This window comes from Tyto alba, unplaced genomic scaffold (genome assembly GCF_018691265.1).
Source record: "Tyto alba isolate M040663 unplaced genomic scaffold, T.alba_DEE_v4.0 Super-Scaffold_40, whole genome shotgun sequence".
Lineage (NCBI taxonomy): Eukaryota > Metazoa > Chordata > Aves > Strigiformes > Tytonidae > Tyto > Tyto alba.
The window spans coordinates 24087764-24103515 of NW_024881316.1; the positions used below are offsets into that span (position 1 = coordinate 24087764).

The window sequence follows — 15752 nt, forward strand, 5'->3', positions numbered from 1 at the left end:
CATGTGTAGTTACATTAAAGGCAGAGGCATTGACCTCTGACTGTAAATGGAGGCAGCAAGATGTGGGCAGGCTGGAATAGTTGGCAAAGCTGAAGGCAGATAAGTAACCTCAACCTCACACAGCAACATCCTCTGTAGCAAAACTGCTTGGAGAAGTAGTTCCTGCACCATGGCAAATCAGCTTCCATGCTTTTGCCTTGAAGTTTGCCTCAACAGTCCCCATGTCACAAATAAAAAAAGTCCTTTTATTTGGGTGTTATTAAGGATCAGTGATGGGCCTTTTCACACTACAGGTGAGTGTAAACCACATTTTATTTTAATAACTATTACAACAATACTCATTTAAATCTGCAGATGAGCACACTGGCTACAAAGGCAATGTGCAGATTCTATCCAGATGGTCCAGTGTGCAAAAAACACTTGGAGGAGAGAAGACATTCTTATTTCCCATATCTTTGCATCTTTGCAGAATACAGTCCTTCCATGAGGAAAGCCTATTATCAAGGAAAAGCTATGCCCTTTTCCTCCTATTCACCGGCCCCAGGAATGGGGAAATATGCTACAGTCCTGCAGGCTTGTGAGAGAAGGCCAATTCTTCTAGTTCTCTACAGCTTCCAGTAATGAGCAGCACTTTAAAAGAATAATGAATCTCATCAATTTAAACCACAGAATACCCCTGAGAATTCTGGTAATCATCTTCCTCATGGTGGACTGTCAATAGACCATATTCAATTTTCATTCACTCCCTGATGCAAAACACAGTGATGAGCAAATGTCATTGTGTGATGTAGGTCCTTGTTTCTGAGCTTGTTCCATAATCTTGTACCTACAGTATCTAAACCACACATTGACAGTGAAAATTGCTCATCTACATAGCCAGAGGTTATGTAGTCAGACCCAGATAGGTATGCTGTCATTTCTGTGTCACAGGCTTCAGTTATACTTCTCTTTGCATATCAATCCCAACTTTACTACAGTCATGCCTTCCTTTTCTCCTTGCTTTTTTCTTCTTCCTTTTCTGTTTCTTTCCCCCCCTTTTTTTCCTTTTTCTTTTTTTTTCTCTTCCTCTTTCTTTTTGCCCTTGCCTTCTCTCATCTTCCTTTTGACTCTTGCCTTTTTTCTTTTGTCTTCTTCCTTTTGCCACCTTCTGTTCTAAGTTCTTAGACCTCAGAGATTAGCTTTACTGTATTCTCAGTACATCAAAAAAGAAAGTCCCACTGGGCAACTCAGTTCTTCCCTTCCAATGGACAACACATTTTTTCAATTATTCATGAAGATATAGACAAACACAACATGAAGAAAATTAAGCCTGTATGTGTCAGTTATTATAACAGCTGGGCAATTGTTGACAGTTTTGGGGTCAGCATCCCTGTATTGCTAAGAACATCAAGAGAAGATGACCTCAATGCAGTGTGAAGACAGACAGAATTAAACTTAGCATTCAGACTCCACCTGCCTGCCAGGCACAGAGGATTGAACTGTTTATTACTTACCCATTTGTACTTTTTTCAAACTGTAGATAAAAGGAAAATAATTAAAAGAAATCAAAACAAGACAACTTGTTCCCGAAGTACATCACATAACTCTTCCTCTTCCTTAAAACAAAGACTGGCTTAATTTTTTTTTTTTTTTTTAACATGATCTATAAAGAGTTACAGTGTAATTGGGCACTGAAAGATATTCACATTTAAATAGTGAATAGTGACTTACACTAGGAAACTAAAAAACAAAGTTACATTTTTTTTTTTCATAATGCAGTGAGATAAAAACAAAAACAATATTTAACTCTACATTTCCTGAATTTTACTGGTTGATGTCACACTAATTAATTAAAAGCATAGCACTTTGTGACAGTATATATAGACATATCTAAATGTCTTTACTTCCATTGCAAAAAAAAAAAAAAATCATTAAATTTCTTATAAATATATTTTCTTACCCTCTTTCCACATCTCTTTCTGCTACGTAGGGGTTTGGACCCCAACTGCAGTCCCTGAATAGCTGAGGAACAATGTTTTCTTAGTCACAATAGCCCACGGGTTTGATTCTTGACAGAATAAGCATATGGGCCTTGAAGCTACAGTATGTGAAATTGAATCCTTGGCACCAGATCTTATTATAAATGTCACATTTGATACTTATATGGAATGTTACATTACACACAACATTTTTCTTATATGAAAGATAGAATACAAGGAAGGAATACAGACTTGCCAGAGTCTCACTTTCTTTGTAGATGTATGGGTTAGAAGGCTTGCAGATATATGTCTGCATATGAAACACAGACCATCCTATCAGATGTTCTGGTGTGACCGCCCATCCACCACTGGTTAACCTATATTCAAATAATTCAGAGTACTGAGACAGTTAAGATATCTATGTGATGACTTACATATTTATTACTCAACCTTTCTCCTTTAACTGTAGGGACTTCTGCTACCTTCTGGTGCTACAACCTTTGTACATATTCTTAAATATGAAATTGTCACAATTGAGAGGAAACTGGCAAAAGCACAGTCTTCAGTTTTTATTTGCCTGCTTGGTGCTATCTAAAACCAGATTGTGATTTTCCTTTCTCATATGCATATCTTTCTCACATTCTTCAGTCACAGTTTTTTTGCAAAGTGACTTGCATTCGACATGACCAAATTTTAAATTTCCACTAATAGCTGAAACAGAAAAGCTCAATATTTACCTCCTGTGAGCACTGATATTAGTTAAAATCTGTATATAGATCCTTGTGAAGAGTGATCAGTGAAACACAGTTCATTTTTTTTTAAGTTAAAGTTCCTTTGCTTTCTATAACCTTCACCTTATTTCTAATGTATGTGCAGAACATACTAGATTATTACAGACAACTCACCACAAAATATGACTAAGCAGCTTTGGATATATTAAAGGCATATATAGATTTTTGAAAACTTGTAATGTCTTAGGTATCCTACCTTGCTTCCAGAGGGTACTCCAGAAAGACACAGGACTCCAATAGGATGTAGGTATATATTTTGACCCTACATACCCTGGGGCAACTGAGAGTATCTGAGAAGGTAGCAGGAGGCTAACTACCTGTGGAGAACCTTTAGTGACTGTCATTGAGAATTAGTACATAAAGGGCTAGGAAAGAAGGCAGTATTGATCTTTCAAAAGGAATGAGGATTTGAGGTATTATAGCTTAGAAAGCCTAATTTAACAACGCTGGTGGTACTAAAACAAGTTATTTAGTACTGCAAGTGGATATATCTTGACTTGCGCACAACTTATGACACAGTTTCAGGAGATATATTGGGGCCCACGTATATTCAACAGAAAGTGGGTATATAACCTGTTAGGAAAAAAAAAAGAAAAAGCATATTCAAAGAGCACGTTACCAATAAGAGTAAAATTTGGGTGGGTATTTTGAATGACATGTCATTAAGTCTCTTCTGGACCTAATTCAGTCCAACATTTTATTGGTAATTTGGAAGACTGATCACTCCTCCTAGATCTGATATCCTCTGTGAACTTGCAGAGAGCACACTTTGTTCTATTGTCCAGGTTACTAACAAGACATTAATCAGTCTTGGCAGCAGTACTGATCCTTTAGGGACATCCCTAGTAACCAGCTGCCATCTGGACTTTGTACCACTGATCACAACCCTTTGAGCCCAGCAGCCCAGCCAAGTTTCCACCCATTATATTTTTTACCTATCCAAACCATGTCTGACCAATTTGACTCTAAGAATATGATGGGAGACCATATCAAAGACCTTCCTAAAAGCAAAATGAACAACACTCAGTGCTCTGCAAAAGCCCACAGAGCTAGTCAGCTCATCACAGAAAACAATCAGGTTGGTTAGGCAATCAATCAGGTAGTTTGTATTAGTAAATCTGTGCTAACTCTTCCCAAACACTTTCTTGTTCTTCATACACCTGGACACAGCTTCCAGGAGAATTTGCTCCACAGAATTCCCAGAAACTGAGGTTAAGCTGATTGCCTTTCTTGGAGATGGCTGTGACATCTTCTATTTTTGAATCATCAGAAATATCCTCCAGTCACTATGAACACTCAAAAATGGCAGGAAGTGACTTTGCAATGATGTTGATTATCTCATTCCCCACCCTGAAATTCATCCCTCTTGCTCACATGGACTAATGTATCTTCAATTTGCTTATGTGGTTCCTAACTCTATTTCTTTTACTGTGAGTAGAGCTTCAGTCACTAGGCTTGGGGACTTAGGATTCCTGAAGGTAAATCTTGTCAGTAAAACACAAGACAAAGAAGTGATTGAGTACCTTAACCTACTCTGCGACCTTGTCACTAGGTCCTCTGCTCTACTGAACAATTAATCTGTATTTTTATATTTGTTATTAATGTACCTATAGAAGTCCTCCTTGATGACCTTCACATCCCACACAAGGTTCAATTCCAGCTAAACTTTGGCTTTCCTAACATCCATTCCTGCATGCTCAGTCAATGTGTTTATATTCTTTCTGTGTAGATCATCCCAATTCCACATTACTTTTACTTAGTTGAATTTGAACTCAGTCAAGAGTTTCCTATTCAGCCACAGTGGCTTTGTGTCATATTTGCTTGACCTGCACAGGAAAGTGGGCTTACCTTGTGCTTCTCTCAGAGGTTGTCCTGGGAGATCAGCCCCCTCTCCCGGTCTCCTTTGACCTCCAGGCCAGTCTGCCATGAGATCATGTGAATAAGATCTCTGATCAAGAAATCTGTTCTCCTGAACTCCAGGGTCACAATGCTGTGGTCGATCTTGGTCATCTCTCAGAACCTTTTAACTCCATCATATCATGGTTGCTGCAGTTCCATTGTGTTGCAGTTCTCATCAATATCCTCACCCCTAACCTGTTCTATATTCATTGATTCACATAAATACAACATAATCCTTGTGCAACTAGGCAGGAATATATAAAAAAAGAATAGAAACGGGTCATTTGACAGTGTGGTTTTGCTGCAAAACTCCTGTTATGGGATATACTGTCAGAAAAATAATCCAAAATCATAGGAAATAATTATTTTACTTTATTTGGCACTGTGTTCAGTTTTGGCTATCACATCTTCAGAAAGACAGAGAAATTAAAGAGAACCCAGAGAAATGGTGATAGCATAGACCAGGACAGCTGACAAGAAGCAGCTGGAAAATTTGCAGAAAAGCTCCTTTAGGCAGCTATTTGGAAGAGTTTTCTGCAAGGACAGTGAAGCACTACAGAGTGTTATCTCACAGAGTGTAGAACCCTTTCTTTAATTTTATGTGAAAAGGGACTCTCCCTTAATTTTCCAGGGATTTTTCAGTAGAGATCCTTCTATCTCGGACTCAAGTCTTTTAATGTTAAAACATTGCTCCTAGAAGAAATTTCTATCCTGAAAATGAATATTTTTTTGTGTGTTTTTTTTTTGTTGGTTGGTTGGTTTGTTGTTGTTGTTGTTTTTGTTTGTTTGTTTGTTTGTTTTCTGCCAGAATGATTATTTTGGTTCAAAAAAGCCACTTTAAGCATTCTTGAAATGGAACCGGAGGAGACAGCCTGTCCTCCCTGCATGCCTCACTGATGACATCACTTGAATAGCACTATAAACCAGCTCTGGGGTGCTAATGTGATGAAGGCATGACCCTATCCCCTTCCTTTCCTGTTACTCAGGAGCAGAAAGGAACAAGTACTAGATTTTTCTCCAGGATTAAGACTGCTCTGGAGAAGCACGTAAGAAACGTTCTCTGTGTCCTTCTATCCTGACATATCTGACAGTGCAGAAAGATTCAGGCCTTTAAAAAGCAACTCTTAGTCTACTTGTTTACATTAGTATTACCAACTAAAGATCATCAACTGGTGAATATTTCCAGAAAATATGGTTAAAAAAAATGGAGTACAAAATGTGTTAATGTTTAAATAACAGACTTGGAAATTATGTTGTTTCAGGATAATTTTATCACTGTTAATTTATCTTTTGAATTGGGTTACTTTCTTTACCCGGAAGTTAAACTTGTGTCAACATACAGATGACTTCTCCATATCTTGAATCAGGCTCTCACTTGTTCTCCTTTGATTACCTGTGTGCATATTATCAAAGTTGTTACCTAGCTAACCAGCAAACAGACATCTTGTAAACCTGTTTCCCCTAATGCTGTATGCATCGTCTCATCTGTGTATACAAATTGTGTCAGGTTGACACTGCTGAGTCTGTATTTCCAAGTTTACACTGCCTTTACAACCCACCCTAGGAATATAAATGACAGTATATTTGTACCTTTCCTTTGTACAGCTTGGTCAGGAGATCAAAAATAGCTATTTCTAGCCAGTTCTAACAATGCTTCTAAACAATTTGTTATTATTTTCTTCCTTTAGATTATAACACAAGTGAGCAAAAGCAAGCATGTAAGAAACATGAACTTTACGTGAGTTTTCGAGACTTAGGATGGCAGGTATGATTATAAATGCTGTTTCCTATCAGTTCAAATTGGCACAATCTCTTCTACAGCAACACATTATTTCCACTCTGTTTTCTTCATGGTAATCGGTATTTCACTGATGAGACACAAACTCTTTAAATACATTTTGTAATTAATCCCCATCACTATCACTTTACCTTTTTCAGCTGCTGTTCTGTCAAAGATTTTGCATACATTAATGGCTTCACGATCTGGGTTCATTCACATGAAGATAAACCTGACCTGTTACTCAATATATGAATAGATCTGCAGGAAATGAAACCAAAATCCCAATACTGAGCAATGGAACTTTTGAAATTTGCACTTGAATTCTCCCTGGTTCATTACTGTCTACTGCAGGTCAGAGAAATTAAACTGAGGTAGGGTCTGTAGGGAATTAGAGCTTGGATCAATGCTCAGTGGTCTTTATAAAACCATAGCTAAATTTATATAATTTCCAGGAAAAACTCATCCTGCCATACAGTAACAACAAAGAAGGTACTTGTAGGAAAAAGTTCGTAAAGATAGAGGCAGGATATTATGAGAAAAGAAACTAAAGAACAACCTAGGGTTTTTTTTTTTTCCAGAAAGAACAAGAAGGCCATCAGCACCCTATAACCTAGAAATATTGCATAGGTAGGTAAGAACTCAGAGATGGCTGTCTGTGCATTTCACATTACTCTGAATTATTTCAAAACAATTCTCCATTATCAGAACAAGCCTATGAGGCGAAAAAGTGTGCTATCATCTCTTTAGTGACAGCTCATCCTTTACATATCTAGCTCAGATTCTCATATGGCCTCACCACTCTGCCTGGTATTTTGTAGTATATTTATCCTCACAGCAGCCTGAAGTAGGCAGAGACTGTTTTCCCAAATCTGCAGAGCATAATCACCCTGTCCATGGCCACAGAGCAGGCTTGTGGTATTGACTTGAACTCAGGCTACTGAACAAGTGAGCCATTGTCTTTCTGTAGATCACAGTTTTTTCCAGGTGTCAACAGCTTTTTCATTTTTTGAAACAGTAAATCCTGATATGCCCCAAGATGTGCAAGGCTCTCAGATCACTCACTGAAGGTGTCCATAAAGAAAAGAAAAACTATGTTTTTCACAAGAAATACTTGAAGAATTCAAAGTTACAGTTGGAAAGCCAAAGCTACGCTGTACAATATTTGATCAGTGAATTTCAGTGTGACATGAGATAAAAAGAAACAAAGCCCAAGAAATAGGTACTTTATCCTCTCTGGCCTTCCCACAGCACCTCCATTACCTTTGCCTGGCAAAGGAGTAATTCAGCAAACTAAACACATAGCTTTCATTAACATTTTAAAATATTTTCCCTCTTGTGGTCTTTTTCCCATGCTGTGTTGCTAGAAATACTCAAAATGCATGATTCAGCGACATTCCAATGAGTAATCTCTAGCAACCCTCAGTCTCATGCAATAATACAGTTAATGGTATTGAGTATGCTGAAGAAAGAGGATGTGTTTTAATTACTTTTACACCAAGAAGTGCTCAAGATTTTTGGTTTGGGAAAGTATTCTGACAAGTATATTTGTTTTGACCTTTAATTACTTATAGTTTCTTTAGTTGGTATTCAGTACAGATTTCCAAGTTTAATTTAATTGTCATCTGAGTTCTGCATGAACAAAGCAAACACTTCTTTTTTTTTTTTTTTTTTCAAAAAAGTAATTTAACATGCTGTATTCTGAAGTTCGTTTTGTCCTTAGACATGTCTTAGTTTGATATAGTTTTAAATTCCCTGAGTGATTAAGAGAAAAAAAAAAAAAAATGAGTGGGTTTATTTGTTCTTGTTTTAGGATTGGATTATTGCACCGGAGGGCTATGCTGCGTTTTACTGTGATGGAGAGTGCTCTTTCCCCCTCAATGCCCACATGAATGCAACAAATCACGCCATTGTTCAGACTCTGGTATGCCTCTGCCTATGTTGTAGTTGCCTATTTTGCAGTTGTGTCTTGGCGTAGGGGCTGTCTCTTCCTCTCTGTTTACTACTATTGGATTTTGATTATTTCTGGGTAAATGATAACCAATTTCAAAGATGTGCTTTGATGATTATGCTGGAGAGAGGATGAACTGTCCAGAGCAGCCTGTGTGGTAGGTTTTCTTTCCATTTCAAATGCAATAGCACATGAGAATACTGTGTCATATTACTGGAAAACTGTGCAGACAGGAACCAAAGGGGCCCCCTGGTCCCATTTCCAAGAGTTTTTTGCAGCTTATTGAAGCTCCATGTTAACATCTACATGCTATACCTTCCAGAAATGTTGACTATTGGCCACTCTGTTGGACCTCTATTGTCAACTCTTGGCAAAGATACTTAAACTGTGATTCAGTGTGAAGTTTTGCAAGCAGATGCATTTGCATGTAAGGAATGGTGTTCAGTCATGCCTGGCTAACAAATGCAATTTATAAATAAGCATGTTTGGATTTGTTGCTCTGCCTGGTACATATAGAAGGGGATTTGCAGCCAACTTTCTGCCTCTGCTAGTCCTTATGTTAGTCCTGTGCAACAATTGGAGCAGCCAAAAAGATGATCTTAGTTGAAGCAGCTGGCTAGGCCTCCTCTACACCAGCAGCATTTAGTTACAGAAATCAAGACCTTTAGACTATGTCTAAATGTAATGCTGTGAGTCTGATGTCTGGTCATGATTTTTCACCTGTGCCAGCTAAGCACTGTCTATGAAGCACATCAGTATTAGCAGAATGATTAAGAATTGGAATGAGAGGTAATATACAAGGAGGGAGTGGGAGTACAAAATTGGAATAAGAAAGTGTTGCCATCCCTAATTAGTTTCTGGAAAGGTCAAGGCACTCGACTGCAATTAGAGAAACATGGGTGTAAAGCTCCCTCTGATTTAAACTGATGATAGGGAAGTATCCTGACCATCAGACTATGTTGATGAGTCTGTCCGTGGATGATGATCTTTTCATTTGATTTTGACATTAAAAATCTGGTCCTGAAAAACCTTTTCTCCTTCAGAAATGAGTGCAGCTACTACCCTTCTGGGAAGTCAGCCCCCCAAACAAAAACCCACAAATGAAAAAAAAAAACAAAAAAAATAAACAGAAACAAACAAACAAAGTTTGATTTCTTTCTGATAGAAAACAAATTTTGCTTGTGAAAATTGCCAAGTATTTCTACATAAGAGGGGTATTTTTAAACCTTTAGCATGTGATGAGGCCTTTTCCTTTCCATTCAACTTTTAATTTATTGTTATTTATATAATCTCCAAGTCCAGCCACCAATGCAACATTATTCCTCTATACTAGAATTAGAGTCAGCAAGATATACAAAAAGAAGGAAAAATGTCAGAGGTTAGAAATAAACAGAGGTGTGGTAAAGAGTTCAGGTGAAAGGGAACAGCAAGTGCCAGCTGGCAAGGAATATAGCAATGTGCCTAGGAGACGATGAAGAAGAGCATACATGCAATCCTGAGCTGAAAACAAATAGGTCAGCAAAGCAATAGTTTAGCATTATTCAGACATTGTCCAGAAAAGTTGCCAATATCAGTGAGATTCCCAGGTTACAGTTTCCTCTTTCAATTATGGACTGTTGAATTAGAAGTGGCCCACTGCTACTTTCTCTTGTGTGTCTATCCATTCCAAAAATGGTTACTTTCCCACTGTTAAGAAATTTGTGTACTTTGTCCTATTTTTTAAATTTAATACTTAAATTTTCCCTCCTTTTTATGGCCTTTTTGGAATGGTGTGTCTCCCTCTGCATGTACTGTACATACATTCAGTTGTGCAGCCAAAAAATCATGAGGCTAATTAAATTTTAACTGCACATAAATTAGATGAGATAACAGTAGTTGAATGCTTTCTGGTTTAAATTATACAAAATTCAGATTTACACAAGGTGTGCACATGGGGATGGCTTGGGAAACAATTATTCATACACCCCACCCTAATCCATATGTAATAATCTCCCAGCCATACTGATTACACCATTCTAAAAAACCCACTCTTTGGGTTGGGAAGTGATTGTTCCTTGGTACCCCTCCAAACTTTAATGACTCATTTTTTTTTTCTTTTGTAACAAGAATAGGGGAAATGCTGGGCCAGTACCTCTCTCTCTCTTCTTTTTCTGAGACTGAACTTAGGCATACAGACAATACAGATGCTTATAAATACAAGACAGACTGCATTTAATGAATTATATAAGCTTCCTTCTCCTCCCTCTCTTACCATCACCCTCAGAGCAGGCATTGGAGTAGCGTTGGCCTCCTGGTCATGCGAGTCAATGGATCAGCAAGTTGACTTGCATTGACTTTCAGGCTCACTCTTGAAAAGGCTGTGAGCATCGCTGTCATGTGGGGCTAGCAGGGCCATGTAGCTCCCAGCTGGGGTGGCAGGGGCTGGTGAGACCAGGAGTTATGGCAGGGCAAACATCTGCCTAGATGAGGGACAATCATTCTTTTTTCCAGTGCTCTGCTATCCATTTGTTAAACTGTTTTTAAATGTGTGTCTAAAACCTTACTAAACTGATACTTCAGGATTTATTATTGCTCATTTCAAAAGACCTTCTCATGGTAACAGTTATGTAAAAATCGTTTCCTGATAGACTGTTCTCTGTTGTCTGGCAAAGGCTCTGGGCTTATATCACTGCAAGACAGATGGCTCTAACAGATTTACAAAGACTTAACATACAAATGAAACCTATTACTGCTGAAGACTTCATCCATGCCTTAATAATCTCTTGCCCTCTCTATTACAACTCCCTCTTTTCTGGCCTCCCCAGTTTCCAAGTCTTCAGCATGTGTAGAATATTACATCCAACCTTCTTTCAAGTACAAAGAACTTGTATTTCCCCCATTTTCAGATATTTCCACTAGATCTTGTTCATTCTGGGATGCTGTTCAAAACTCTTTTCCTTCTCTTTAACCTTTCATTGATACATTTCAGTCTAGTGAACATAAAGCCTTCCCTGCCTCAGTCCTTTCCCCAAACCTTCTGTCCAGCTGGCACCCAACTTATGAATTGATTTTGACTTCAGTGGAAGTAGAATTGGATCCATGGAGACCTAGATAAGACCTTAAAATGCACTCATGCTGCCTGAGAACCCACATCTTACCATTTCATAGGCTGAAAACAGTTTCAGCACGAGCCCTTGCCTGCACAGCCTTTGCTGTCTGCATAAGACTTTCCTCCATGCTGGGACCCTGATACAGGAAAAGCATTTTAGCATGTGCTGGGGTCCCAGTGACACCCAGGGCTTGAGCCTGGACTTCATGTTAAGCACTGTCCTCAGCACAGATGTCACTGACAACATGTTTAGGAGTTTTCCTGAGCAGTTGCCTAACTCTACCTCTTTTCTGAATTTCATCTGAAAACCAACTTTCTTTCTTGGCTGCTCCTCCTCATTTATCTCTCCATCTGCTATTATTGTATAACTCTGCCTGCACAATTGAAATCAGAGCAACATTCTGGAGGTAAACTGTGCTTTAAAGTTGCTTACCAAGGAAAATCTGCAACCACAGCACTCTCTGAATTGCAAAGACATGTTTTGTACTGACATTGTCCTTGTACGTCTCTGTTTGATATATGAGCTATGTATTTATCTGTCTTTCAGGTTCACTTGATGTTCCCTGATCATGTACCAAAGCCGTGCTGTGCACCAACAAAACTGAATGCAATCTCCGTGCTCTACTTTGATGACAGTTCCAATGTTATTTTAAAAAAATACAGGAATATGGTGGTGCGTTCATGTGGCTGCCACTAGAATAAAAAAAAATAATCTAAAGCAGAGGGTTTTATTCAGAATTGTAATAAAGTCAAGATAGGAGCCTTGCTGATGAAAAGGCAGTCCTAAATTTATTCCATTTCATGTCATCTCTCATTTAAATGTACAGTATAATGTATATAGTAGCTTTTATTTATTTAAAAGTATACAGTTTCTTTTGTCTGAGCAAAATTTCAGAATCATTTATTTTATGGGTCACCTCACTATGCAGTAGAACTTCTCAAACTAATTTTTCAGTTGACCATATTGAAATCTATTTAATTCCATTTCTATATTTTAAAGTAAAGCCTTCATATAGGTTTTTTTTTTAAGCTAGAAACTCCAGAACTTCTGTAACTGCTTCATATTGTTAAAGATACTAAAATACATTTGGTCATATTGTGCCAATGAAAACTGTGGCGGGGTATTTATTTAGAAAAAGGCACAGAAAAAAAAACTAAACAAAACTGCTTGGCTAAACATATTTTTTTTTTTAGAAGTTCTGCTCCATTAGAAAAAATAAAATGTTGAACAGTGATTAGGTAAATAAATAGTAGATAGAAAATAGAAGTGAAAAGATTGCACATAATTGTTCTATTTTCTTTAACAAGATGAGTGTAACTGGAGGAATATGTTACTTCTTGGCTTGTGGGCTGCAGAGTTTGCAAAAGGCTCAAAAGCTTCAGGAATTCTGTGGAGACAGACTCTCACCTCTATGACTTTCCAAGTTAACGCTAAAAATTGAACTACAACATTCTTACCTCAAATCATATCAGCCTATTATCTATTACATTGCTCCAGCAAATATTTTTATAATAACAGCACAAGGTAAAATCAAACAAAAAGCCCACATAACCCTTCCCATTATATACGTAAATTACTATATACATAAAATATACAGAAGGCAGGGTGTGGAAGAGCTTTGCTTTGCTTAGCTCCCAGTTCTGGATGGGTTTTCTGAGTGTGTGAGGGAAGGCACAGGGGATGCAGCAGCTGTCACTTGTTTAATCAAAAACCTTGTCTCTGATGGTGGTTGTTTTCAGGAAAAAACAAAAAACACATTTCTTAATGAGCTGTTGGGTAATTTGTAGCCTACTTTTGGTCCCATCTGATTTTCTATCAGGTGGAGATTGGTTTAAATCATGAGAATTAAGATGGGATCTCTTTCATTTTCTTTAGCATTAACTATCATAACTTTGAAAAAATCTTGAATCCATATAAATAATTTTTAATGTGCCTAAATTTTTGGCCTCAAATGAAATCCTGTGGTTGTGAATTGAACAACTAATTACAGATTAACATTCCCACCACCACTATCCATATGCTTATTTTGAATAAACCACATTTAATGTCTTTGGACACCCCTTCTGTTTTAGTGTTATGAAAATTGGAAAATAGAAACTCTGTTTTCTCTTTATTACATGGCTAATTATAATATATGCTTCTATCATTAATTGCCTTGATTAAAAATGCTTCATTTAAACAGTTCTCAGAGAGTTGTGAAGAAATGAATAGAACATAACAATTTCTCTTTAGACAATCTATTCATGTAAACTCTGACTTCTCTGGTTATTTAAAGCATATTTCAGAAAACTCAGATTATTACAGACTGATAAATTCAGCATGTGCGTGTGACTGTGTGTATACATGTGAATGTGCAACTGTCTTTTTTGCAGAAACTAATTTATTTTATCTTGCTATTCGAGTAATACATAAATCCTTTTTAAGCATATACTATTTAAAAAAAAAAAAAAAGTAACAGTTCAGTTTTCAGTCTTGGAGCTATTTTCCCTTAATACAACAGTTCTGTTCTACACATCCATCTCTATTTTATACTGACATTACCTACATATCTACGTTTAGTTGCAGTTCATGCATGAGGGTGTATAGCAAAATGTAATGTCTCCAACTGAATTACCATTTTGGAACAGTTAAAATCCTGGGTTGTCTTAAAAATTTACTGGTTTCTGTATAAATTGGGTAGGTGAATATGCTTTTCTGAACTCAATTTATTCTAAATGGAATTTGATGGAAACTCAATTTTGGGTACACTAAGTAATATATTTTTAAATAATGGTGTAGCATTTTGAGAATAAGAAACTGAAGATTATTGTTATATTATTCTTTAAAATATGCTGTTGGAATATATTCTATATTTTGAGACATAATAAACCTGTAATACTGTTTTCTTCCACTGTGATTTTACTTCTGAGACACATGATGAAATGACACTGACTTTGTATATTCTTTTAAAGGTAAAAACAATAGATCACCAATAATTATGGACAGATTTTGTTACATTTCATTCTTTAGTACAGGAATTTTGCAAAATTACTTTTATTTTATTATTTCTTAAGATGCAGCTGGCCAACCAACTACACTATTAATAAAAATCATGCTTTTAAATCATGCCTCCAAATGCTGATACCCTACTCAAAATATACTACAAAGGAGAAACAGTTTTTAAAAATCTCCATAAATCCCTAACTGGTCATTCCTCTGTGTGAAAGGAAGGATAGTGGCACCGCACCTTCTGCAACCGCTGGATACATGTATACTTGTGTGTTTTCATATAAACTTGTTCAGGTAAGACCTTCTCCATTAGCACTTAATACAGGGCTTTTTGTTCTTTTGCTTGGTTCTCTCACATACCTGTTATTTCATATATATTTATACATAATATATACACAAATATTTATAACAATGTTTATGTAATTATATTAAATTGTATTACATATATGCCCATATCTATAGCTATATCTATTTCTATAGTTACAAAGACCATTCCATTACCATTTAGAACACAAGAGTTTTGTTCCTTTTAAAGTTCTTCAAGCTTTTCTATATCCTTAATAACCAAAGAGTCTAAAGGGATGAAAACCAGGAAAACAGAAGCAGTTCTGTACAGAATTCATGTTATGTTATGACTTAGAGCTTCTTCAACTTCAACTCACTCATAATGTTAACACAATTGCCACACATTCTGGGCAAAAATCAAATGCTTACAGGATGTTACTAGTGACCACTTCTAAGGCTTAGGAGTATTCACCCAGAGTAAGTCAGAGTTGAGAGGTGAATAGTGTTGCAGCAGTGATTTAATTTCCCTTTAGAAGCACATTGTTCTCTGAGTGTGATTTTGATGTCCAAGACAAGGTAAGCTCTGACTGACTGAAGTGTGGAGCATTTGTAAGTTCTCTGATGTGCTAAGCTGTGAACCCACGTAACAGTCTTCCTTTAGTTAGACCACTTGATGGGCATCTCTCCTTTATCTCAACGCTCATTTCTACAAAGTATTTATAGGATTGAGCTTTTCTGATTTTGGCCAAAGGTTTCAAATTAATTAGTTAGGGAGCAGGGCACTTGCTGATAGTCAAAAACATACTTGTTTGTATTGCATTAGCCCTTCTTTTGATACAAGATCAGGCTAAACATTAAATTCATGTAGAGCTGTCTGGTAGCTGACAACTCATCAATACATTCAATCAGTACAAAATTTAGCTAGAGATATCTTGGGCAGACATTGGCATGCATATCTTCAAACAAAAGGGATGATCATTCCTTGTTCTGTTGTGTATCTGTCCGAAGGGCTGT

General features: G+C 37.0%; 1 protein-coding gene across 1 annotated transcript in view; it reads left to right on the top strand.

Annotated features, from left to right (window-relative positions):
• The window catches only part of BMP5 (bone morphogenetic protein 5), a 57817-nt gene extending 43500 nt beyond the window's left edge, over positions 1 to 14317 (top strand). The window contains exons 5-7 of the mRNA XM_033009837.2: positions 6337 to 6413; positions 8239 to 8349; positions 12012 to 14317. Of these exons, the coding sequence (XP_032865728.2) occupies positions 6337 to 6413; positions 8239 to 8349; positions 12012 to 12161 (338 nt within the window). The 3' untranslated portion in view covers positions 12162 to 14317. The remainder of the gene's footprint in view (positions 1 to 6336; positions 6414 to 8238; positions 8350 to 12011) is intronic.
• The last annotated feature ends 1435 nt before the right edge of the window (positions 14318 to 15752 follow it).